Source organism: Bombina bombina, chromosome 2, assembly GCF_027579735.1.
Source record: "Bombina bombina isolate aBomBom1 chromosome 2, aBomBom1.pri, whole genome shotgun sequence".
NCBI classification, from domain to species: Eukaryota; Metazoa; Chordata; class Amphibia; order Anura; family Bombinatoridae; genus Bombina; species Bombina bombina.
This window is the reverse complement of record NC_069500.1, coordinates 1,281,505,512-1,281,529,861: the sequence shown is the minus strand read 5'-3', so window position 1 is coordinate 1,281,529,861 and position 24,350 is coordinate 1,281,505,512. Positions and strand designations below refer to the sequence as shown.

The 24,350-nt window shown below is 37.8% G+C and overlaps 1 protein-coding gene across 1 annotated transcript in view; it reads right to left on the bottom strand.

Moving 5' to 3' along the window:
- Positions 1–24,350, bottom strand: part of ADGRA3 (adhesion G protein-coupled receptor A3) — a 197,882-nt gene that overhangs the window by 5,695 nt on the left and 167,837 nt on the right. Inside the window, exons 14-18 of the mRNA XM_053704094.1 lie at positions 23,195–23,403; positions 17,395–17,519; positions 5,262–5,385; positions 4,643–4,788; positions 2,438–2,533 (exon numbers count right to left, since the gene is read on the bottom strand). Of these exons, the coding sequence (XP_053560069.1) occupies positions 2,438–2,533; positions 4,643–4,788; positions 5,262–5,385; positions 17,395–17,519; positions 23,195–23,403 (700 nt within the window). The remainder of the gene's footprint in view (positions 1–2,437; positions 2,534–4,642; positions 4,789–5,261; positions 5,386–17,394; positions 17,520–23,194; positions 23,404–24,350) is intronic.

Below are 24,350 nucleotides of genomic sequence, written 5' to 3'. Positions count from 1 at the left end.
CTGCAGCAACATCAGCCAATGATATAGCAGGTCTAAGAAGATTACCTGAACACAGATAAGCTTTTCTTAGAAAAGATTCAATTTTTCTATCTAAAGGATCCTTAAACGAGGTACCATCTGACGTAGGAATGGTAGTACGTTTAGCAAGGGTAGAAATAGCCCCATCAACTTTAGGGATTTTGTCCCAAAATTCTAACCTGTCAGGCGGAACAGGATATAATTGCTTAAAACGTTTAGAAGGAGTAAATGAATTACCCAATTTATCCCATTCTTTGGAAATTACTGCAGAAATAGCATTAGGAACAGGAAAAACTTCTGGAATAACCGCAGGAGCTTTAAAAACCTTATCCAAACGTATAGAATTAGTATCAAGAGGACTAGAATCCTCTATTTCTAAAGCAATTAGTACTTCTTTAAGTAAAGAGCGAATAAATTCCATCTTAAATAAATATGAAGATTTATCAGCATCAATCTCTGAGATAGAATCCTCTGAACCAGAAGAGTCCAAAGAATCAGAATGATGGTGTTCATTTAAAAATTAATCTGTAGAGAGAGAAGATTTAAAAGACTTTTTACGTTTACTAGAAGGAGAAATAACAGACAAAGCCTTCTTTATGGATTCAGAAACAAAATCTCTTATGTTATCAGGAACATTCTGCACCTTAGATGTTGAGGGAACTGCAACAGGCAATGGTACATTACTAAAGGAAATATTATCTGCTTTAACAAGTTTGTCATGACAATTATTACAAACAACAGCTGGAGGAATAGCTACCAAAAGTTTACAGCAGATACACTTAGCTTTGGTAGATCCAGCAGGCAGTGATTTTCCTGTAGTATCTTCTGGCTCAGATGCAACGTGAGACATCTTGCAATATGTAAGAGAAAAAACAACATATAAAGCAAAATAGATCAAATTCCTTATAAGACAGTTTCAGGAATGGGAAAGAATGCCAAATATCAAGCTTCTAGCAACCAGAAGCAAATGAAAAATGAGACTGAAATAATGTGGAGACAAAAGCGACGCCCATATTTTTAAGCGCCAAATAAGACGCCCACATTATTTGGCGCCTAAATGCTTTTGGCGCCAAAAATGACGCCACATCCGGAACGCCGACATTTTTGGCGCAAAATAACGTCAAAAAATGACGCAACTTCCGGCGACACGTATGACGCCGGAAACGGAAAAGAATTTTTGCGCCAAAAAAGTCCGCGCCAAGAATGACGCAATAAAATGAAGCATTTTCAGCCCCCGCGAGCCTAACAGCCCACAGGGAAAAAAGTCAAATTTTTGAGGTAAGAAAAATATGATAATTCAATGCATAATCCCAAATATGAAACTGACTGTCTGAAAATAAGGAAAGTTGAACATTCTGAGTCAAGGCAAATAAATGTTTGAATACATATATTTAGAACTTTATAAATAAAGTGCCCAACCATAGCTTAGAGTGTCACAGAAAATAAGACTTACTTACCCCAGGACACTCATCTACATGTTTGTAGAAAGCCAAACCAGTACTGAAACGAGAATCAGTAGAGGTAATGGTAAATATAAGAGTATATCGTCGATCTGAAAAGGGAGGTAAGAGATGAATCTCTACGACCGATAACAGAGAACCTTATGAAATAGACCCCGTAGAAGGAGATCACTGCATTCAATAGGCAATACTCTCTTCACATCCCTCTGACATTCACTGCACGCTGAGAGGAAAACCGGGCTCCAACTTGCTGCGGAGCGCATATCAACGTAGAATCTAGCACAAACTTACTTCACCACCTCCCTTGGAGGCAAAGTTTGTAAAAACTGATTTGTGGGTGTGGTGAGGGGTGTATTTATAGGCATTTTAAGGTTTGGGAAACTTTGCCCCTCCTGGTAGGAATGTATATCCCATACGTCACTAGCTCATGGACTCTTGTTAATTACATGAAAGAAATGTACTTCCGTTATCAAATATGTTTGTTCCCTTTGTAACCTTTGTTGAAAAGCATATCCAGGTAGGCTCAAGAGCAGCAAAGTATGCCTGGGAGCTAGCTGCTGATTTGTTGCTGTAGAGATCTTTCTCCTGGCATTAGCTTAGCACACTGCTGCTCTTAAGCCTAACTAGGTTTACTCTTTAAAGGATAACAAGAGAAGAAAGTAAACTTAATAATATAAGTAAAATGCAAAGTTGTTTAAAATTCCATACTCTTTCTGAATCATGAAAATTAAATTTTGACTTTCTGTCCCTTTAAGCAGTTTAAACATTTGTGTTTGAGTAGAACTCATGCTAAGGATATATTGCGTGCTAATGTCAAGTTATCGTGCACCAGCCGACTTGTCATCTCCACAAGCGTAAATATATACTATCTTTTAGAAGAAAAAAACAAATCAAACCGTTAATTTACTGCCCCTTTGAGCAACTAAATCAATCATACTGAAAAGGGATAAAATACTTACTATGCAGCATTTGGTTGACTTCCGTAGTTTTTAATGTTAGCAGCTGCTGTTATACCACAAACAATGACAGGAATTCCACCACCAATTAGATAAAATCTAACAAAATGAAAGGTAAAAAGCAGCATTAAATTAAACCCAGCACTTTTTTTCACAGATGAATGATTTATAGAACTGAACTCTAATAGCAAAGTTACATCATTCACATTATCTCTAACCAGAACATCAGTTATAACACATGGTAATGCCTTCTCTAGAGGAAAAAAACATCTTTTAACAACTAATGTGAGTTATGTTTCTGTAAACCATAGACTTTTAGTGCAAAACTAATCCATTTGTAAGGGGACAACTCTAGTGTACACATATGAATTGCGCTATTTATTAAAACTTTTTTATTTTTAAATGGATTCAACTTATTTTACTTTGTAATAAAAAAAAACTGATGGCACTACCAGTGTTTCCTGTTATTAATTTGTCACTAATGTGGAATAATATACACAGATAATAGTGTGCAATTGTAGGAAAAGGGGGTCCTGTACACGGGTTAGAAATTCAAAGATAAACAAGTAGGAGATACTTGCAAAAGAGTGTACTTGGTAGCACTCACAACACTACTTAAATATCAACTAGCTGAACAAAAAAGGGTGAAAAGACCCCCGAAACAAAGGGGTTAAAACATAACTTTTAATAGTAAGGTAAAAACAATTTAAAAACACAATGTGGACAAATAGATGCTATATTGTAGGAATATAGAAACCATAGCAAAATTCAGGATACTAATGGGAGCGAGACAGTAATCATTAATAGTCAGTAATTGCACTGAAATAATAATACAAATGGAGAGTAAGTAGTGGAATGTATATTGCGTCGTCCAATCAAAATGAATATTGGTACCAGTGTTATATAGTACTGCTGGTAAAATAGAATATATGGTAACGTAGTAGTTTGGTTAGTTCAAGGATGCCTCTAGGCATCATTATCTGACAGCCGTTCTCCCTGATATAAAGTGGTGTTAATACAGTGTAGCAGGTTGGTGTTGTAACATAACCAACTACAAGACGAGTGTCTAATATATCAGTTGATACTCCGTAATAAAATATCTAGTGGAACACAGAAATGGCAACTAATGTATTCCAAGTATATTAAAGGGACAATTTACCCCCCCCCCCCCCAAAAAAAGGAGGGCTATTTTAACAAAGCTTGTTATGTAGATAAAGTTTGCAATTAATATGTATTAGCTATTTTGCTGCTAAATGTGGTAATAATTAGAAAAAACCTTGCTGTATTTTTAGACGTACATCACACTGACTTGTTACAGGGCTAAAGCTTTCCCCCAGGCTCCCTAACTAGTGGGCTTTATTTAAAGCAGGAAGTCACCGGCTTTCTCGTGCTGGAGATGTAACTAGCCTGACTATGCATAAATGTGAAGCATCGCAAATTCTCCCCAAAGCAGGCTAAAAAAAATCTGTTGTTTTTACCTTCTCTGCTTCACATAAATGTAGTTTAATCTCACCCCCTCCCTTCCTCTCTGTTTACTTGGTCACTACTGAAAAACGAACATGAATCTCACTCACAGCTGTCAATTTGAAATATGATCCTCACATCGTTTTTCAGAGCTGTGTGTGCTTCTTCTTGTCCGGTACCCTAAACAGTGATGTTTGATGTGATATATATATATATATATAATCTACACATACATACATACATACATACATACATACACACACACATATATATATATATATATATACACACACACACACACACACATATATATATATACATACACACATACACACACACATATATATATATGTATAATAGTGTATATATTTTTTCAGTGCAATGATCACCTGGCTCTTAGAGGTACATATCATTTGAGAGATCAGTATCCCCCTGTGAAATGTGCAGGATCTGATAGATCGCCTCATGCACCAAAAGCTACAAGGAAGAGCCACTACTTTCTTCTAGGCTGTAATGCCATCACGCATTAAGTGATGATGTCATCATGCATCACATAAAACTGATGAAAACATGTAGACAAGCCGACAGTCCTGCATCACTTAGCCCTAGACAATGAGCAAACCAGGCAGTGAACAGGTCAGCTCACAAACATATTCTGCATAAGGAAAGTGGAGAATGCGTCTATGCAATCTTTGAAGGTGTTTAAAGTAAAGAATTAAACACAAGATAACGGATCATTATTACCTTAGCATTGGTCTGGGTGGTGGGGGCAGTTCATCTGGATCTTGGCATCGCTTAGCTTTTTTTGTGACCTGTTTATATATATTACGAGCTGTAACTCCTACCCACAGCACTGTAGCAAGAGTAGAATAATGTAGGAATATGCCAATCTGAAAAGAAAGGTGTACGGTAGAATCATTCCCTGAAAACTGAAATAATAAGTGGGAAAACATCTAACATAATAAATATTTCACCAAACTAGTCTGTCAATATACTCGTTTCCTCTTACTGTACACTGGATTTTAGTCTCTGTCTTTTTCTTTTAAAGTCTAAACCCCAATACTATGACATAAATCCCGTCCGAAATCCAGTAAATGTGCATATATCAGCATCAATTATATTGCCTTAAATTTATATTTAAAAAGGTGTACATCATAAAGAAACTTGTAAATGACAGCTATTCCTCCCTCTTATAACAAATGTTTTATTGTTCAAGTTATGTAAATGAGAACATTTTAATGAAATGAGAATTTCACAATGAAAAAAATCTTAGTATAATCAGCAGATAATGTCCATCATCATCATGAAAGAAACACATAGCTATTATTACATATCGAAGAAATCCCAACAGCAAATAACTTACCGCTTGACATACGCTTGCATTTCTTGTCTGGGTAATGCCCCCAACATACACTGCACATGTCAGGAAAATATGAAGGCCAAGGTTAACCAACATGTGCCAGCTTTTAAGGCTTACTCTCACAGAACTAAAAAGAAAAAAAAAATACATTCATTCAAATTTTCACAACTTAATTGGGATTGCAAACCATAAGTTTACCTATGTGATTACATAAATACATGAATTACCTATAACACCTTGAAGGAAAAACATTACACAGCTACAAATCATTGACTTGTATTTGAATATATAAATGATCAAAAAGTCTAGCAACAAGACGTGTCACAGAATATTACATTTTCAAATCACAATATTTATTTACCACTGAAACTTTCTTTTTTCTTGCAGATCCAAAGCAAAAATAAAAAATAAAAACAGAATTTATGTTTACCTGATAAATTACTTTCTCCAACGGTGTGTCCGGTCCACGGCGTCATCCTTACTTGTGGGATATTCTCTTCCCCAACAGGAAATGGCAAAGAGCCCAGCAAAGCTGGTCACATGATCCCTCCTAGGCTCCGCCTTCCCCAGTCATTCGACCGACGTAAAGGAGGAATATTTGCATAGGAGAAATCATATGATACCGTGGTGACTGTAGTTAAAGAAAATAAATCATCAGACCTGATTAAAAAACCAGGGCGGGCCGTGGACCGGACACACCGTTGGAGAAAGTAATTTATCAGGTAAACATAAATTCTGTTTTCTCCAACATAGGTGTGTCCGGTCCACGGCGTCATCCTTACTTGTGGGAACCAATACCAAAGCTTTAGGACACGGATGATGGGAGGGAGCAAATCAGGTCACCTAGATGGAAGGCACCACGGTTTGCAAAACCTTTCTCCCAAAAATAGCCTCAGAAGAAGCAAAAGTATCAAATTTGTAAAATTTGGTAAAAGTGTGCAGTGAAGACCAAGTCGCTGCCTTACATATCTGATCAACAGAAGCCTCGTTCTTAAAGGCCCATGTGGAAGCCACGGCCCTAGTGGAATGAGCTGTGATTCTTTCAGGAGGCTGCCATCCGGCAGTCTCATAAGCCAATCTGATGATGCTTTTAAGCCAAAAAGATAGAGAGGTAGAAGTTGCTTTTTGACCTCTCCTTTTACCAGAATAAACAACAAACAAGGAAGATGTTTGTCTGAAATCCTTTGTAGCATCTAAATAGAATTTTAGAGCACGGACAACGTCCAAATTGTGTAACAAACGTTCCTTCTATGAAACTGGATTCGGACACAAAGAAGGTACAACTATCTCCTGGTTAATATTTTTGTTGGAAACAACCTTCGGAAGAAAACCAGGCTCAGTACGTAAAACCACCTTATCTGCATGGACCAGATAGGGCGGAGAACACTGCAGAGCAGATAACTCAGAAACTCTTCTAGCGGAAGAAATTGCAACCTAAAACAAAACTTTCCAAGATAATAACTTAATATCTACGGAATGTAAGGGTTCAAACGGAACCCCTTGAAGAACTGAAAGAACTAGATTAAGACTCCAGGGAAGAGTCAAAGGTCTGTAAACAGGCTTGATTCTAACCAGAGCCTGAACAAACGCTTAAACGTCTGGCACAGCTGCCAGCCTTTTGTGAAGTAAAACAGATAAAGCAGAGATCTGTCCCTTCAGAGAACTCGCAGAAAATCCTTTCTACAAACCTTCTTGTAGAAAGGAAAGAATCTTAGGAATTTTTATCTTGTTCCATGGGAATCCTTTAGATTCACACCAACAGATATATTTTTTCCATATATTATGGTAAATTTTTCTAGTTACAGGCTTTCTAGCCTGAATAAGAGTATCCATTACAGAATCTGAAAACCCACGCTTTGATAAAATCAAGCGTTCAAACTCCAAGCAGTCAGTTGGAGGAAAACCAGATTCGGATGTTCGAATGGACCCTGAATAAGAAGGTCCTGTCTCAAAGGTAGCTTCCATGGTGGAGCCGATGACACATTCACCAGGTCTGCATACCAAGTCCTGCGTGGCCACACAGGAACTATCAAGGTCACCGAAGCCCTCTCCAGATTGATCCTGGCTACCAGCCTGGGAATGAGAGGAAACGGTGGGAATACATAAGCTAGGTTGAAGATCCAAGGTGCTACTATTGTATCCAATAGAGTCGCCTTGGGATCCCTGGATTTGGACCCGTAACAAGGGACCATGAAGTTCTGACGAGAGGCCATCAGAACCATGTCTGGAATGCCCCATAATTGAGTTATTTGGGCAAAGATTTCCAGATGGAGTTCCCACTCCCCCGGATGCTCCTCCATCGCCAGGGAACTCCTTGTTACCCCCTGATGGTTGATATATGTAACAGTCGTCATGATGTCTGATTGAAACCTTATGAATTTGGCCTTTGCTAGTCGAGGCCAAGCCTTGAGAGCATTGAATATCGCTCTCAGTTCCATTATGTTTATCGGGAGAAGAGAGTCTTCCCGAAACCATAAACCCTGAGTTTTCAGGGGTTCCCAGACCGCGCCCCAGCCCACCAGACTGGCGTCGGTCGTGACAATGACCTATTCTGGTCTGCGGAAGCTCATTCCCTGTGACAGGTTGTCCAGGGTCAGCCACCAACGGAGTGAATCTCTGGTTATTTGATCTACTTGTATCGTCGGAGACAAGTCTGTATAATCCCCATTCCACTGTCTGAGCATGCACAGGTGCAATGGTCTTAGATGAATTCGTGCAAAAGGAACTATGTCCATTGCCGCAACCATCAAACCTATTACTTCCATGGACTGCGCTATGGAAGGAAGAAGAACAGAATGAAGTACCTGACAAGAGCTTATAAGTTTTGATTTTCTGGCCTCTGTCAGAAAAACCTTCATTTCTAAGGAAACTATTATTGTTCCCAAGAAGGGAACTCTTGTTGACGGGTACAGAGAACTTTTTTCTATGTTCACTTTCCACCTGTGAGATCTGAGAAAGGCTAGGACAATGTCCGTATGAGCCCTTGCTTTTGACAGAGACGACACTTGAATCAGGATGTCGTCCAAGTAAGGTACTACTGCAATGCCCCTTGGTCTTAGCACCGCTAGAAGGGACCCTAGTACCCTTGTGAAAATCCTTGGAGCAGTGGCTAATCCGAATGGAAGTGCCACAGGTAATGCTTGTCCAGAAAGGCGAACCTTAGGAACCGAAAATGTTCCTTGTGGATAGGAATACGTAGGTACGCATCCTTTAAGTCCACCGTGGTCATGAATTGACCTTCCTGGATGGTAGGAAGGATCGTTCGAATGGTTTCCATTTTGAATGATGAAACCCTTAGAAACTTGTTTAGAATCTTGAGATCTAAAATAGGTCTGAATGTTCCCTCTTTTTTGGGAATTATGAACAGGTTGGAGTAAAAACCCATCCCTTGTTCTCCTAATGGAACAGGATGAATCACTCCCATGCTTAACAGGTCTTCTACACAGTGTAAGAATGCCTGTTCGAAGATAATTGAGACCCGTGGAACCTTCCCCTTGGGGGTAGTTCCCTGAATTCCAGGAGATAACCTTGAGAAACTATTTCTAGCGCCCAAGGATCCTGAACATCTCTTGCCCCAGCCTGAGCAAAGAGAGAATGTCTGCCCCCCACCAGATCCTTCCCAGATCGGGGGCCAACACTTCATGCTGTTTTGGTAGCAGTGGCAGGTGACTTGGCCTGCTTACCCTTGTTCCAGCCTTGCATCGGCCTCCAGGCTGGCTTGGTTTGAGAAGTATTACCCTCTTGCTTAGAGGGTGTAGAATTTGAGGCTGGTCCGTTTCTGCGAAAGGGACGAAAATTTGGCTTCTTTTTAGCCTTAAAAGACCTATCCAGAGGAAGGGCGTGGCCCTTTCCCCCAGTGATGTCTGAAATAATCTCTTTCAAGTCAGGGCCAAACAGTGTTTTACCCTTGAAAGGGATGTTAAGCAAAAGCGCTCTGCGCGCCACGATAGCAAACCCTGAATTATTCGCCGCTAATCTAGCTAATTGCAAAGCGGCATCTAAAATAAAAAAGAGTTAGCCAATTTAAGAGCTTGAACTCTGTCCAAAACCTCCTCGTACGAAGATTCTTTATTGAGCGACTTTTCTAGTTCTTCGAACCAGAAACACGCAGCTGTAGTGACAGGAACAATGCATGAAATTGGTTGTAGAAGGTAACCTTGCTGAACAAACATCTTTTTAAGCAAACCCTCTAACCTTTAATCCATAGGATCTTGAAAGCACAACTATCTTCTATAGAAATAGAAGTGCGTTTGTTTAGAGTAGAAACCGCCCCCTCGACCTTGGGGACTGTATGCTATAAGTCCTTTCTGGGGTCGACTATAGGAACTAATTTCTTAAATATAGGGGGAGGACAAAAGGTATGCCGGGCCTTTCCCACTCCTTATTTACTATGTCCGCCACCCGCTTGGGTATAGGAAAAACATCGGGGGGCACCGGAACCTCTAGGAACTTGTCCATCTTACCTAATTTCTCTGGAATGACCAAATTGTCACAATCATCCAGAGTAGATAATACCTCCTTAAGTAGTGCGTGGAGATGTTGAAATTTAAATTTAAAAGTTACAATATCAGGTTCTGCTTGTTGAGAAATTTTCCCTGAATCTGAAATTTCTCCCTCAGACAAAACCTCCCTCCTGGCCCCTTCAGATAGGTGTGAGGGTATGTCAGAACAGATATCATCAGCGTCCTCTTGCTCTTCAGTGTTTAAAACAGAGCAATCACGCTTTCTCTGATAAGTAGGCATTTTGAAAAAAATGCATGCAATAGAATTATCCATTACAGCCATTAATTGTTGTATGGTAATAAGTATTGGCGCACTAGATGTACTAGGGGCCTCTTGTGTGGGCAAAACTGGTGTAGACACAGAAGGGGATGATGCAGTACCATGCTTACTCCCCTCATTAGAGGAATCATCTTGGGCAATATCATATCTATGGCATTATTATCCCTACTTTGTTTGGACATTATGACACAAATATATCACATATATTTAAATGGGGAGACACATTGGCTTTCATACATATATAACATCGTTATCTGATGGTTCAGACATGTTAAACAGGCTTAAACTTGTCAACAAAGCACAAAAAACGTTTTACAAAAAAAACCGTTACTGTCCCTTTAAATTTCAAACTGAACACACTTTATTACTGAATATGTGAAAAAGTATGAAGGAATTGTTCAAATTTCACCAAAATTTCACCACAGTAACTTAAAGCCTTAAAAGTATTGCACACCAAATTTGAAAATAACGGAACCGGAGCCGTTTTTACATTTAACCCCTATACAGTCCCAGGTATCTGCTTTGCTGAGACCCAACCAAGCCCAGAGGGGAATACGATACCAAATGATGCCTTCTATAAGCTTTTTCAGTGGTTCTTAGCTCCTCACACATGCATCTGCATGCCATGCTTTCCAAAAACAACTGCGCATTAGAGGCGCGAAAATGAGGCTCTGTCTATGACTAGAAAAGGCCCCCAGTGAAAAAGGTGTCCAATAAGTGCCTGCCGTTTTTATTAAAACAATCCCCAAGATTTAACAACTATTAAAAGTAATAATCTGCCAAATATACTTAGTAAAGTAATCGTTTTAGCCCAGAAAAATGTCTACCAGTTTTTTAAGCCCTAATGAAGCCCTTTATTCTTTTACTTAAACTAAGAAAATGGCTTACCGGTTCCTATAGGGAAAATGACAGCTTCCAGCATTACCGAGTCTTGTTAGAAATGTGTCATACCTCAAGCAGCAAAAGTCTGCTCACTGTTTCCCCCAACTGAAGTTAATTCCTCTCAACAGTCCTGTGTGGAAACAGCCATCGATTTTAGTAACGGTTGCTAAAATCATTTTCCTCTTACAAACAGAAATCTTCATCTCTTTCCTGTTTCAGAGTAAATAGTACATACCAGCACTATTTTAAAATAAACTCTTGATTGAAGAATAAAAACTACATTTAAACACCAAAAAACTCTAAGCCATCTCCGTGGAGATGTTGCCTGTACAACGGCAAAGAGAATGACTGGGGAAGGCGGAGCCTAGGAGGGATCATGTGACCAGCTTTGCTGGGCTCTTTGCCATTTCCTGTTGGGGAAGAGAATATCCCACAAGTAAGGATGACGCCGTGGACCGGACACACCTATGTTGGAGAAATTGTATTTTTGGGTCCAATGTGAACACGTATCAATGCACCAACTCATTAAAAAGCATATGGTGCTTGACAAAATGAGATGAAAAAGGAAGAGAGCAGAGCCATCCGAAAAATTAAAACGTAGCATTTACTTTACCCCAAAGGGTGGATAAAAGTTCAATACATCACCATAAAAACCACAACAGTGCAAAGTTCACAAGTAAGCTGTGTTAAGCATACGCGTTTCGGCAAATAGCCGTAATCATAGCTTAACCTAAACACACATACTGCAAAATTTATTTACATAATAACACAGCCATTGGATAAAACCAAATTGGTCACAGCTTAATCGAACTAAATAATTAGTGTAATATGCCAACCCTCTGTTTTTGGCAACTCCTAGTAAGGAAGGATCATATATAGCTATTTAACCCTTCATGACATTGTAATTCATTTGTTCCACTGATAATAAACGGAGATTTCTTAAATGTGGCTAGTTACAGTCATGCTAACTTAATTTAATTATATTATATATATGGTATATGTTAGCAATCAATAAAAGATACACTAGTAATCTAAAGCATTCTTATTATACTCTGTGCTTTAAAGTTATTATTAGCATCATATCAAACAGAGATAGAAAGATGAAAAAAGTTGAGAGAAGTCAAAAGTTATTATTGTTATATAGAGTAGCTATCTGGGGAATCGAACTCTAAACCTCATGTCTCCAGGTATTAAGAAACACCACTAGTCTATGTGGGAACCTGGTCTGAAACGAGTGATTGCCTCAGTGGTAAGCCAAAATATCCAAAGACCTACTCATTTGTGATATCCGATGGAATATTTCCAAAGCCTTATGCTTGGGCTAAGAATGCACTTGCGAAAATACCCATATTAACTAAGTTGAACTAGGTTGAATAGTAGCTAATTTTTTAAGAACTATGCCCCACATTAGGTACAGATATCCAATGCGAAAAGATGGAAAACCCAGGTTATGAAACAGAGGTTACAGGGTACCCAAAATGGCCACTAGAACTGATGCTTGTATGAATGACAGCTGTAAAAGAAATTCTAGTGATTGTTTAGAGACCAAAAAGAATAGAACACGTTATCTACAGATATTGTGAATTGTAGGCAATATACCTCTGTCCATTTCTGAACTGGATGTTAAAAAATTAAACTCTGTGTAAGAAAATACAATGTGTAGTATCATTCAAACTAAACTAAACTAGATGGGCTGGAGGCGCAATGTAATACCTATCTGGGAAGGGGAATGATGGTAGACTGCCTATTAGGAAGTCTCAGCCTGAATATAAAATAGTTATTCACAATATAACTTTAGACCTGCCAATGATTTATAAGATCATATTCAGATTTGAAGCCCTGTGGGACTCTTGTCTCCAACCTGAAGATCCAATACATTTCATTGCGGCTTAAGATTTTGTTTTTATCACCCCCTCTTTTAGGAAGAACTGTCTTATCAATTACCTGCCAGCTGAATGTTTCAATACTCTTATTGTGATGTGTGGCAAAATGTTGGACCAGAGGGGTGGTGGATTTACCCACCGTGATAGTAGAGAAATGTTCTCTGATACGTGACCCAACATCTCTGGTAGTTTGTCCAACATATTGCCGCTTACACACCACACATGTAATGAGGTAGACCACATAAGAAGAGTTACAGTTCAATAGATGTTTAATATTGAATGTTTCTCGTGTAATTTCAGACTTGAAAGTATGAGAGATCGTGGCATAGTCACAAGGTTTGCACTTGTTTCTCCCACATCTATACATCCCTGTGTGTGTAAGCCATGAGCTTTGTACAGTAGATACTGGAGGCAAGTCAGATGGAGAGATCATATTGCCTACGCTCATTCCTCATCTGAAAGAGGTACGAAGCCCCTCTTCCACACAAGGAATGAGTTTGTCGTCTGCTTTCAGAATTTCAAAATGTTTCTTGATGATGTCACAGATTTGCTTATACTGTCTACTGTGCCCAGTGACAAAGTTGACACCTTTGAACATGTTTCTCTCATCCTGGGCATCACATGTATTGTTAAGAAGATGATCTCGTCTGAGATTGCTCACCTCTGAGTTAGCCCTATTAATAACTCTGTTAGAATAGCCTCTCTGTCTGAGACGTATGTCTAGTTCCCTTGCTCTTTTCTGATACTGATTAGAGTCACTGCAGTTCCGTTTAAGACGGATATATTGGCCCTTGGCCACTGCACGAGGAACAAACTCTGGATGGCAGGATTGTGCATGAAGCAGTGAATTACCTGCTATAGGTTTTCTATATACATACAAGGGTAACATCCAAATAGTTGATAGACTTTTTTTGAAACTCAAAAGTGAAAACCAGATTCCAATCATTGTCATTTAACCAGGTGACGAACGATGAGGCAATATGCTCGTCTGCTCTGAAAATGAAGATAAGGTTGTCAATATATCTTTTATAAAAAGAGATATATTGACGGAAGGGGTTCCCCTCTCCATATATGCGGGACAGCTCCCACCAACCCAAAAACAGGTTGGCATAAGAGGGGGCAAACTTAGCCCCCATAGCTGTCCCGCATACCTGGAGATAGAAAACCCCCTCAAATCTGAAAAAATTGTGTGAAAGAAGGAACTGAGTTACTTCCAGGATAAATTCCCGGAAGTCTGACGTATAATCAGTGTATTCTCTGAGAAAAAACCCTATAGCCTCAACACCCTGCTGATGGGGTATCGAGGAATAGAGGGCTACAACATCTATTGTGAGCCAGGAGTCAAGATTACAGTTCCAAGTTACCTTGTTAACCAAATTCAAAATGTGTTTGGTATCTCTCAGATAGCTTTTAAGGGAAATTACCAAAGGACGCAATAAGGCATCCAACCACTGTGAAAGGTGTTCAAGGAGTGAGCCTATGCCGCTCACAATTGGACTTCCCTTCACCTCCTCTAAAGATTTATGTACCTTAGGGAGGTGATGGAAAATGGGGACTACTGGGTTTGAAACATACAAGAAATCTGCAGTGTCTTGGTCAATGTGTCCTCTATCCAAGGCCTCATCTAATAGATGTGACAACTTTTTCTGGAAAACTTTAGTGGGGTCAGAGGGAAGTGTTCTATAGTTTTTGGTGTCCTGTAATTGTCGGTGTGCCTCCTGTATGTATACCTCCCTGTCCAATACCACTACAGACCCACCCTTATCAGAGGATTTGATCACTATATCCCTGTATTCTTTTAATTCATTAAGGGCCTTTCTCTCCTGATAGGACAAGTTAAACATACCGGCCTCGCTAGAAACCTGGGTTTGTAATGATTTAAGATCTCTCTCCACTCTACGATCACTGTTCCCCTGCATTGAATGGGATAGAAGGAAGAGGGATTCTTAAATCCACAAAAACTGTTAGTTTTTCCCTTATCCTTCTCGGCTTGGGTGTTATCCCAACAGATACTCTCAAGTGTTGTAACATCAACTGCAATCAGTGCCGCTAGCCTGAGTATCATATGTAGTACACACCTGAGCATGGGAGGATGTCTCTGTACCTGAAAAAAAATGTTTACGTAAAGTAATGTTCCTGGTCAGTTTATTCATGTCTAATAAAGTCTGGAACAAATTGAAATTATTAGCGGGTACAAAATTAAGACCATAGCCTAAAACTTCAAGTTGTATCTTAGAGAGACCTCTACTGGATAAATTAATTACGTTGTAGGCTTGTATTTCTGTTGGGGCCTGTTTCCCCTCAGTTGACATCTGTTCTGGTAATTTTGTGTTGGACCCCCCCCCCCCCCCCCCCCGTGGGTTGTAAGTGAACCAACGGAAAAACCTGTTCAATCTGTCTGCTGTCCTCTACAGAGGGAACCAAGGTTATATTAGATGGAGCTGGCTGGTAGTTAGACTGTGTATTTATTGAATTATATTGGGCACCCATATTTCCTCTGTCATGAAATTCATGATATCTTGTTTGTTGCTGCACATTAACAACTCCACCACCAGTGTTAGCAGACTGGTGGTGTATTTGATTAGTATAAAGACTTTGTGAATTTACATCAGGGTAGTCATGGGTACCTGTATAACTCATGGTGTTTTTCAGAATACCTGGTCTGGGCTGGTGCACATCTTCTCTGCCTGAACTTTCCTCACCTGAGGACACATCACTGTCTGAAAAATGTACTTGTCTATATTGACACATGTATATATAACAAGAGGCCTTAAACTGCAGTTTCTCTGTCTCAGAACTGTCTCTATTTATTTTCTGCTTGACAAAATGTACATATGATAGTGCTTTAAGAGTGGAATAGTAAAAAATTGTGTATTCAATAACCATACCTAGAAGAACATATATAGTTCTAAAAATAATTTAATCACTATTCTTAAAAGGGACATTAAACAACTGAGTAAAATATGTGCTCTCCTTAGAGATGCCAAAATGCATAGGGCAAGATTACAAGTAGAGCGTTATAAGTTTTGTCATGCGCGATATGGTCTTTTCACAATAAATTTCCATTGCGCGGCTATTACAAGTCTTGAAAAATAGTGTTGGGTGTTAAAGGGACAGTCAACCATAGAATTGTTATTGTTTTAAAAGATAGATAATCCCTTTATTACTCATTCCCCAGTTTTGCATAACCAACACAGTTATATTAATATACTTTTTACCTCTGTGATTACCTTGTATCTAGGAACCTTCTTCCAGCCCCCTGATCACATGACTGTGACTGTTTATTATCTATTGTCTTAAATTAAGCATTGTATTGTGCTAGATCTTAAATAACTTTCTGTGCCTGAACACAGTGTTATCTATATAGCCCACGTGTACTTTCTGTCTCTTTGTGTTGAAAAGAGATTTAAAAAGCATGTGATAAGAGGCAGCCCTCAAAGGCTTAGAAATTAGCATATGAGCCTACCTATGTTTAGTTTAAACTAAGAATACCAAGAGAAAAAAGCAAATTTGATGATAAAAGTAAATTGGAAAGTCAATAAAAATTAAAAGTCCTATCTGAATAATGAAAGTTTAATTTATACTTGACTGTCCCTTTAAGAGCAAAAAAAAAAGAAGACGCATGTTTTTTACACTGATATACATAGAGATTTTACATTACAATCTTATGCACATTAAACAAAATCTCAAAGGGATTTTCAAAGAGATATTCGCATATAGATTTCAAGATATCTAGACATATATATATTCATATCTCGCTATAAATTGATATATCAGCCCAAAAATCATCACATATATAGAGAAATATTTATTTATAAATAAATAGAACATATCCAGTTACGAAAATATTTTCGCAATATGAAATATTAGCATTTTCAGGTACATTTTTCAAGGAGAATGCGTCATGGGCTTTGCACAACATATTAGGGTTTTAGTGGGTTTTTTTTCTTTGTCTTTTCCATTGGCTTATATGGGGAATACGTGAAAACACGCGCAATTTGGCTGTTTGGATTACGGGGCTTAACGTGAACGCAAACTAAGTTATTATGCAAATTGTAATACCTGCGCAACCCCAAATGCGAAAAACCCATAACGCTCGCTGTGTTTTCGCAACTAATTTGCTGTGCGACTTGTAATCTTGCCCATAAAGTGTAACCAAAATTTTTCAAATGTTACAAAATGCCTAAACCAGCTATTTGTTTTGCAAATTTGCAGGTTACAGAATTTGCTTTTTGCTCTCTGGGAGAGTGGGACAAAGCACGATTTTACATCACAACAAGATGAATTTAATGTATTTTTACATTTACAGCTGAATTATATTTTATTCATTTATCTTAAAAAACAAAACCACCATTTAGAGAAGTTTGAGAAAGTACAGTTCAACAATAAGACAGTGCATACATGGACTGAATTTCTTATTGAGCAGGAGATGAATATAAGCAAGCTATGGATGTTTTACGACTATCAAGAAGATTAAGCTCACATTGTTTGTATAATGAGCAGACTAAATGAGTCAAGCAGATCCAATCTGTCACCAAAATATGTCTTGTATTCAAAGTGTTTCCAAAATGCCATTGTTTAGTGCTTACCTGTGGTAGTACAGATAACTGATGATGAACATAAACAAGCACAGAAGTAGCACTACAGCAGAAATATAAACAACTGGATGCAGATACGTTATTGGGTGGTTGTAGATCTCGGTTCCTGTGAGATCCTATTTTAAAAAACAAAAACACACCTGTATTAAAGTAAGGCATACACCTAATAGTTGTATCAATGCCCAATATATACCTGACTATCAATCAGTTAAAAAACAAAAACACACCTGTATTAAAGTAAGGCATACACCTAATAGTTGTATCAATGCCCAATATATATCTGGCTATCAATCAGTTAAAAAACAAAATCATCAATAATCAGATGATCACTCAATTACAACACAAAGGTTAGGTATCTACATAGCATAAAGTAAGGTAAGTAAATCTATCATGCATATGCTGCATAAAAATGTTAACATAAAGCAGAGAAAAGTGATTTTTAAACTAAAGGGAAGTGTATAATTGTGCACAAATTATCCTATTGAACTGAAACTTGCTGGCTAGTAAGGACAAAAATGTTAGCTTGTTTTTAATTAAAAAAAATAAATGAAACCTAAAAGTTGAAAGTCCACTTTTTCAGATACAAAAACATAAATGTATGCTTACCTGATAAATTAATTTTTTTCTTTCCTGGTGATGAGAGTCCACGATCCATTACTCCTGGAAATTACTCTTTCCTGCCACTAGTAGAAGACACAGATTTTCAAACCCCAATAACTATAAAACCTGTCCCGCCTTGCTGCTAAACTAGACTGACGTATAACCATGCAAAAGTGGTAGGAAAAGAAATAAGAGCAAAATAATAGCAGCCAGGAGAAAAGATGTGCTCAAAAATAAACCAACACCAAAAAAACAAAACAAAACAAAAAACAGAGTGGGGTCTCATGGACTCTCAACACCATGAAATAAATTAATTTATTAGGTAAGCATAAATTATGTTTTCTGTCATACAGGTGGTAAGAGTCCACAATCCATTACTCCTGGAACTAACCCCTAAGCTGTGGAGTCCATGAGTAATGAGAAAAAAGGGTGGGATAAAAAGAACATCTTTTTTCATAGAGAAACTAAATCCACAACCAATAGAACCCAAAGCAAAAACAGGGTAAATATTTTTTTTATTTTTTCCCATACATTTAAAATGACCGACAGGCACAAACAAACCTAAGACAAATGCCTGAAGGACTTTCCTAAAAAAAGGCTGCCTCAGAAGAAGCAAGAACATAAAAATGGTAGAATTTAGAAAAAGTAAGCAAAAAAGACCAAGTAGCTGTCTTGCAAATTTTGTCAACAGAAGCCTCATTCTTAAAAGCCCAAGAAGTGCAACGTATCTGGTAGAATGGACACTAATCCATTTAGGTGGAGGCTACCTTTAAGTAAGCCCTGTTAATCAAAAGTTTCAACCAAGTAGCCAAAGAAACGGCAGATGTTTTCTGCCCCTTCCTGGAACCAAAAGAGTGAAGAAAACAAACTAGAAGTTTATATGAAATCCTTAGTTGCATCTACATAAATACTTCAAGGCTCTTACAACATCTAAGTTATGAAGAAGCCTCTCTGAAGAACTCTTAGGAGTAGTACATAAAGAAGAGACTTCTAAACTTATTATCTTAAGACACAATATTAGGTAAAAGGTCAAATTTATTCCTCCACACTGCCTTATCCTGATGGAAAATAAGATAACATAAGGAGGAATACATGAAAGAGCTGACAACTTCAAGCAGAAGAGATCGCCAAAAAAAAACTTTCCAAGAAAGAAACTTAATATCCACATTATGCATAGACTCAAAAAGTGGAGTCTGCAAAACTTTCCATACCAAATTAAGGTTCCACGGAGGGGAAATTGGCTTAATCACATAATACTAGAAAAAGCTTGAACAAAACCATGGATGTCAGGAAGATTAGGAACTGTAGGAACTCTGAGGATCAGGAAGATTCTGCCAAATGTAAAGAGCCTCTGGATCGGGATCACCTTCATGCAGACTTGGATGAGGGAGTAGGTTTTTTGGACTGCTTAAAGGACCAGTCAACACTGAAGATTTGCATAATCAACAAATGCATGATAAGAAGACAATGCAATAGCACTTAGTCTGAACTTCAAATGAGTAGTAGATTTTTGTTAAATAAATTGCAAAGTTATGTCTATTTCCACCCCCCCTGTATCATGTGACAGCCATCAGCCAATCACAAATGGATATACGTATATGCTGTGAATTCTTGCACATGCTCAGTAGGAGTTGGTGACTCAAAAAGTGTAAATATAAAAAAAACTGTGCACATTTTGTTAATGGAAGTAAATTGGAAAGTTGTTTAAAATCGCATGCTGTATCTGAATCATGAGGTTTCATTTTGACTTGAGTGTCCCTTTAAACTTGTTCCAATTTGCGATAGATTTGCAAGCAGAGCCTGGTGAACTTTGTTTCTTGTAGGGAGAAATCTAATTTGTGATCCCTGTTCTGACTAAAGAAAGGAAAATGATTAGAAGCTTTGGATTTACATTTAGACTTCCTGTTAAAAACAGCATCACAGATGAAAGCATTAGCACTTTTAAGCAATTTCAAAAGTATAAAAAATCTTCACTAGCAGAATCATTAGAAAACTGCTTAGAAAGACTATTTAGCCAGATGGAGAAAGAAGCAGCAGCCACACCAGCAATAGAAACAGCTGGCCTAAAAATATAACCTGCTTGCTGAAAAGCCTTCCTACGAAAGGGTATTTAAAGGAAGAGCTATCTTCCAAAGGGATAGTAGTACACTTAGCCAAGGATGACCTAGCCCCATTAACTTTAGGAATAGTTTATCAAAGTTTAATATTAGGAACCGGTAAAGGATATATTTTCTTAAACCTTGCAGAAGGATTTAAAGGGGTTATCTGGTTTAACCCAATCCCTAGCAACTACCTCAGAGACCGCATCAGGAGGATTAACCATATATTTATAAAATAAAAAGTCTAAACAACTTACAGACTAATCTTCAGTTACCTTAGGATTTTTAACCTCGAAAGTAAGCAAAATCTCCTTTAAAAATGAACGAATATGTTCAACCCCTGATCATCAGATAAACCTCTCCTTCTGAGGACTCAGCAGCTTCATGACCAGAACCAATAACCTCATCAGGCTTACAGCTTGTAGAAGGTAAAGGTGACCTTTAACGCTTACTTGAAGGAGGCATAGCTGGCAACATTTCAGATACTGTAGAGTGAATGAAGTCATTGGCATCAGGAGCAAAATCTGAAGAACTCCTCTGTAAAGAACAGTAGGTGCAGTAATACCTTTAGAAGTAAGATTGGCATTAGAATGGCCTGAATGCATTAAGCCATTTAAACATGTCACATAAATGTGCTGGAGGAAATATCTCAGCCAGTTTACAATAAACAAATTTAACACTGGTAGGAGAGTGTTCAGAGGGCTCAGCTTCTAAAGAAGGTTTAGGGACAGAATCAGAAGGCTCCATAAAAGCAGAAAACTACAAAAGTAGTAATGTGCACATGAAATAAAACATGCACTTATATACCTAAAAAAAAAAAGCTCTTGAAGAAAGGGAAAATACCCCCTCCAAAAGCAGCTCTTAATATAACTTACAAGGGCTGCTAATCTGACATGCAGGATAACGCACTGGGAGATAGAGACACCATGTCTGACCTGCAAATAGCGCATCTAAGAAACGAAGAAGCGCACAAGTTAACCAAAATCAGATATTGAGGAAAAGAGCACTAAAACTGATCAGCGCGTGAAAACCTAATGCTTGCTATCCCGAGAAGACTACATGCTCTATCCTGACATGTGCAGACTTGAAAGGCACTTATATACTGGAACAAACCAGAAGAAATCCAAACCAGTGCTGAAACATATAAGCAGATAATCTGAAATAACAGTATATTAGCAACCCAACAGGAGGAAGCAAAGGACAGCACCTTTGCGACACCTGTGGAAGGCTTGTGACTAATTCTCAACTACGCCTACTCCAAATACATCCCTTTAACAAACACTGCACTCTAAGCATCTTTGCCTTCTCCTAGTGGCAGGGAAGAGTAATTACCAGGAGTAATGGAACGTCGACTCTCATCATCTGTATGAAAGAAATCTCTCTCCACTGGCAGTTTAAATTGATGTTGAAGTCTCCCATTAACATTTTTTTTTTTTCCACCGGAGAATACAGTAATATTCTTATTTTTAGTATAGGTGGCACTTTTAACAGCCAAAAACAACTATTTAGAATGATAAAATAAAAGTAAAGGAGCGGTTCGCAAGCAGATAAAATAAATAATTGAGAACACATTAAAGGGGAGAAAATATTATATAAAATTATTTTAAATGAGCCTTTAAAAGCATGAGAGATTGTGACTTTACTATATATTTAAAGGACTTTTTTATTACATGTTTTTTTTATTTTTACAGCCATAGGTGCAGTACATGATGGCAGCATTGTGAATACATTTTCCCAGGCAAGAGTATTACAGAAGCAGACATTTGCAACGTGCAAGCTCTGGAGTAATTTGATGTGAACACAACACAACTGAGTAATTATAATAATGCATACAAACATTCTTCCTTATATAAATGAACATGGGATCATTTTCCCCCCAAATGTTTTATAATAGCAGCGTTCATTTTGTTGACTGACAATTATTTCATTTTTTTTTGGGGGGGGGAGGGGGGAGAAAATCTGTTGCAAAACAGATTACATTATAATTTAACTGAAAACTTAAAGGAGCACTCAATGCAGTAGAATTACATAATTAATAACTGCATAATAAAAGAGAAAGCAATAACACCTACTCTGAATTTCAAATAAGCAGCAAATCATTTTTCTTATTTTTTTCTCCCATTTTCCGGCCCCTTGCATCATGTTTCAGAGTGGGAATATAAAAAGATTGTGCAAAATTTGATAAAGGAAGTAAATTGGAAAGTGTCTTAAAACTGCATGCTCGGAATCATAAAAAAGTTAATTTTGACTTTAGTGTCCCTTTAAAGATTGTGGGTGTTTTGTGATAAGGAAATAGTGAAGTTCAAGTAAAAGAAGAACATATATAAGTATTTACATATACAGCAACTATCTCACAGGACCATTAAACTCAATATTTAAACAGCACATACAATATTTCATTAATAAAATGAAAGATTATTGCTAAAGAGTAAAACAACCTTCTAGATAAAACACAATTATCATTTATAATAACTAGTATTTATATAGCGCCTTTCTCCCAGTGGGACTCAAAGCGCTTTTTCAGTGCTCGCTCTCGGAATTAACCAAATCTGCAGCTGAATAGTAATAGTTGCTATTACCCAATTTAATGGTACTCATTTTATCGACCTTGGAAGGATGAAGGGCTGAGTCGGCCCTGCCGGGATCATTTAAACAGGCTTTTTTGTAAACAGGGCATTTTACCAACTGAGCTACCTTATCGGCCTCATTTAGCCCTTTATAGCCATTGTGGTATAGATCCTGGGAATTTGCACCTCCTAATCACTTAAGACTGGTAAAATTATTATTTTGGAGAGATTTTGTACTAATTGGCTACCTAGAGTCCTTGTGCCCATGAAGGTTTCATAGGTTAAAAGCCAATTGGTATATATTTTAAAAAGGCTCAGTATAAACCACAACAGTATATTTTGTAGAGTAGTATTACTCTGAACCTGCAAGAGCCACTAGGGGGCAGTTGGAACATAAAATGATAGTGAACCAGATTGGTATCTGTATTCAAACAGAGAAAAGTAACACAAATTCATTTCTAAAAATGATTAATATAACAATGTACAGGTGTAATGCTGTAAATCATCTAGCAAATCTATACACACCATTAATACTGCATAGTTGTTTAAAGACTGGCACTGGATGGTAGTTATATTGTCATCTGATGCAATTATTTGGCAGTCGTCTGATTTCCATCCACCTTGTCCATCAAGTAGATCAAAATCCCAATGAGCAGCTACAGGATCCTTTCCACTTGCAAAGCGACGGAGAGTAACATTAATAGGGACATTAGGAATGCTTTTGTTTGGACCATCTAAAAGGCAAAGAAATGTGTGCATACATAAATATGAATGCCTACTTTAATGTGGAATCATCAATATACTAATAAGAATGAATTTAAATATAGCTCTTACAAGAGTATAAAGCTAAACTGACCATCAATGCACTACTACTGGGAGTTATTGATGGCTCCACACATTTGTTTCTTGTCATTGGCTCACCAGATGTGTTCAGTTAGCTCCTAGTAGTGCACTACTGCTCTGAAATTTACTGTATCTATGTGTTTAATCCTTATCTGTAGCAATAGTCCTCTAGCACCAATGAAATGCTGTAACATTTCCTTTTTGTGCTTTTATGTCCCTTTAAAGCTTCACTCAGAATACATAAAGCAATTCCCTTGTGCAGGACCAGCATGGAAGTACACATTGTATGTGAGTCTAAATATGCAGGGGTTAAATGCATAGGTGCCAATAAATATTCATGTAATAATAAAATGCTATAATGAAATACCATTTATTTTAACAACCCAATTTTTTTTTAAATTGATCTTTCATGTTTAATTGAATTTCGGATTTAAAAAGAGCAGAAGAGTTAGAAAAGCCTTTGGAAATGTATATCTTAAAGGGATATGAAACCCACATTTTTTCTTTCATGATTCAGATAGAGCATGCAATTTTAAGTAACATTCTAATTTACGTCTATTATCATTTTTTCTTCATTCTCAAGGTATCATTATTTGAAAATGCAGGGATGTAAGCTTAGGAGCCGGCCCATTTTCGGTTCAGCACCTGGGGAAGTGCTTGCTAATTGGTAGCTACACTTAGCCACCAATCAACAAGCGCTACCCATGTGGGAGTAAATTAGAAAGTTGCTTTTTTGTTTCATATCCCTTTAACTTATTTAATTTCTACCAAAATTTCTTAACTGGAAAAAAACAGCTTCTGCTAGATAAAAGCACTGTTGCAAGGAAGCTGTCATATA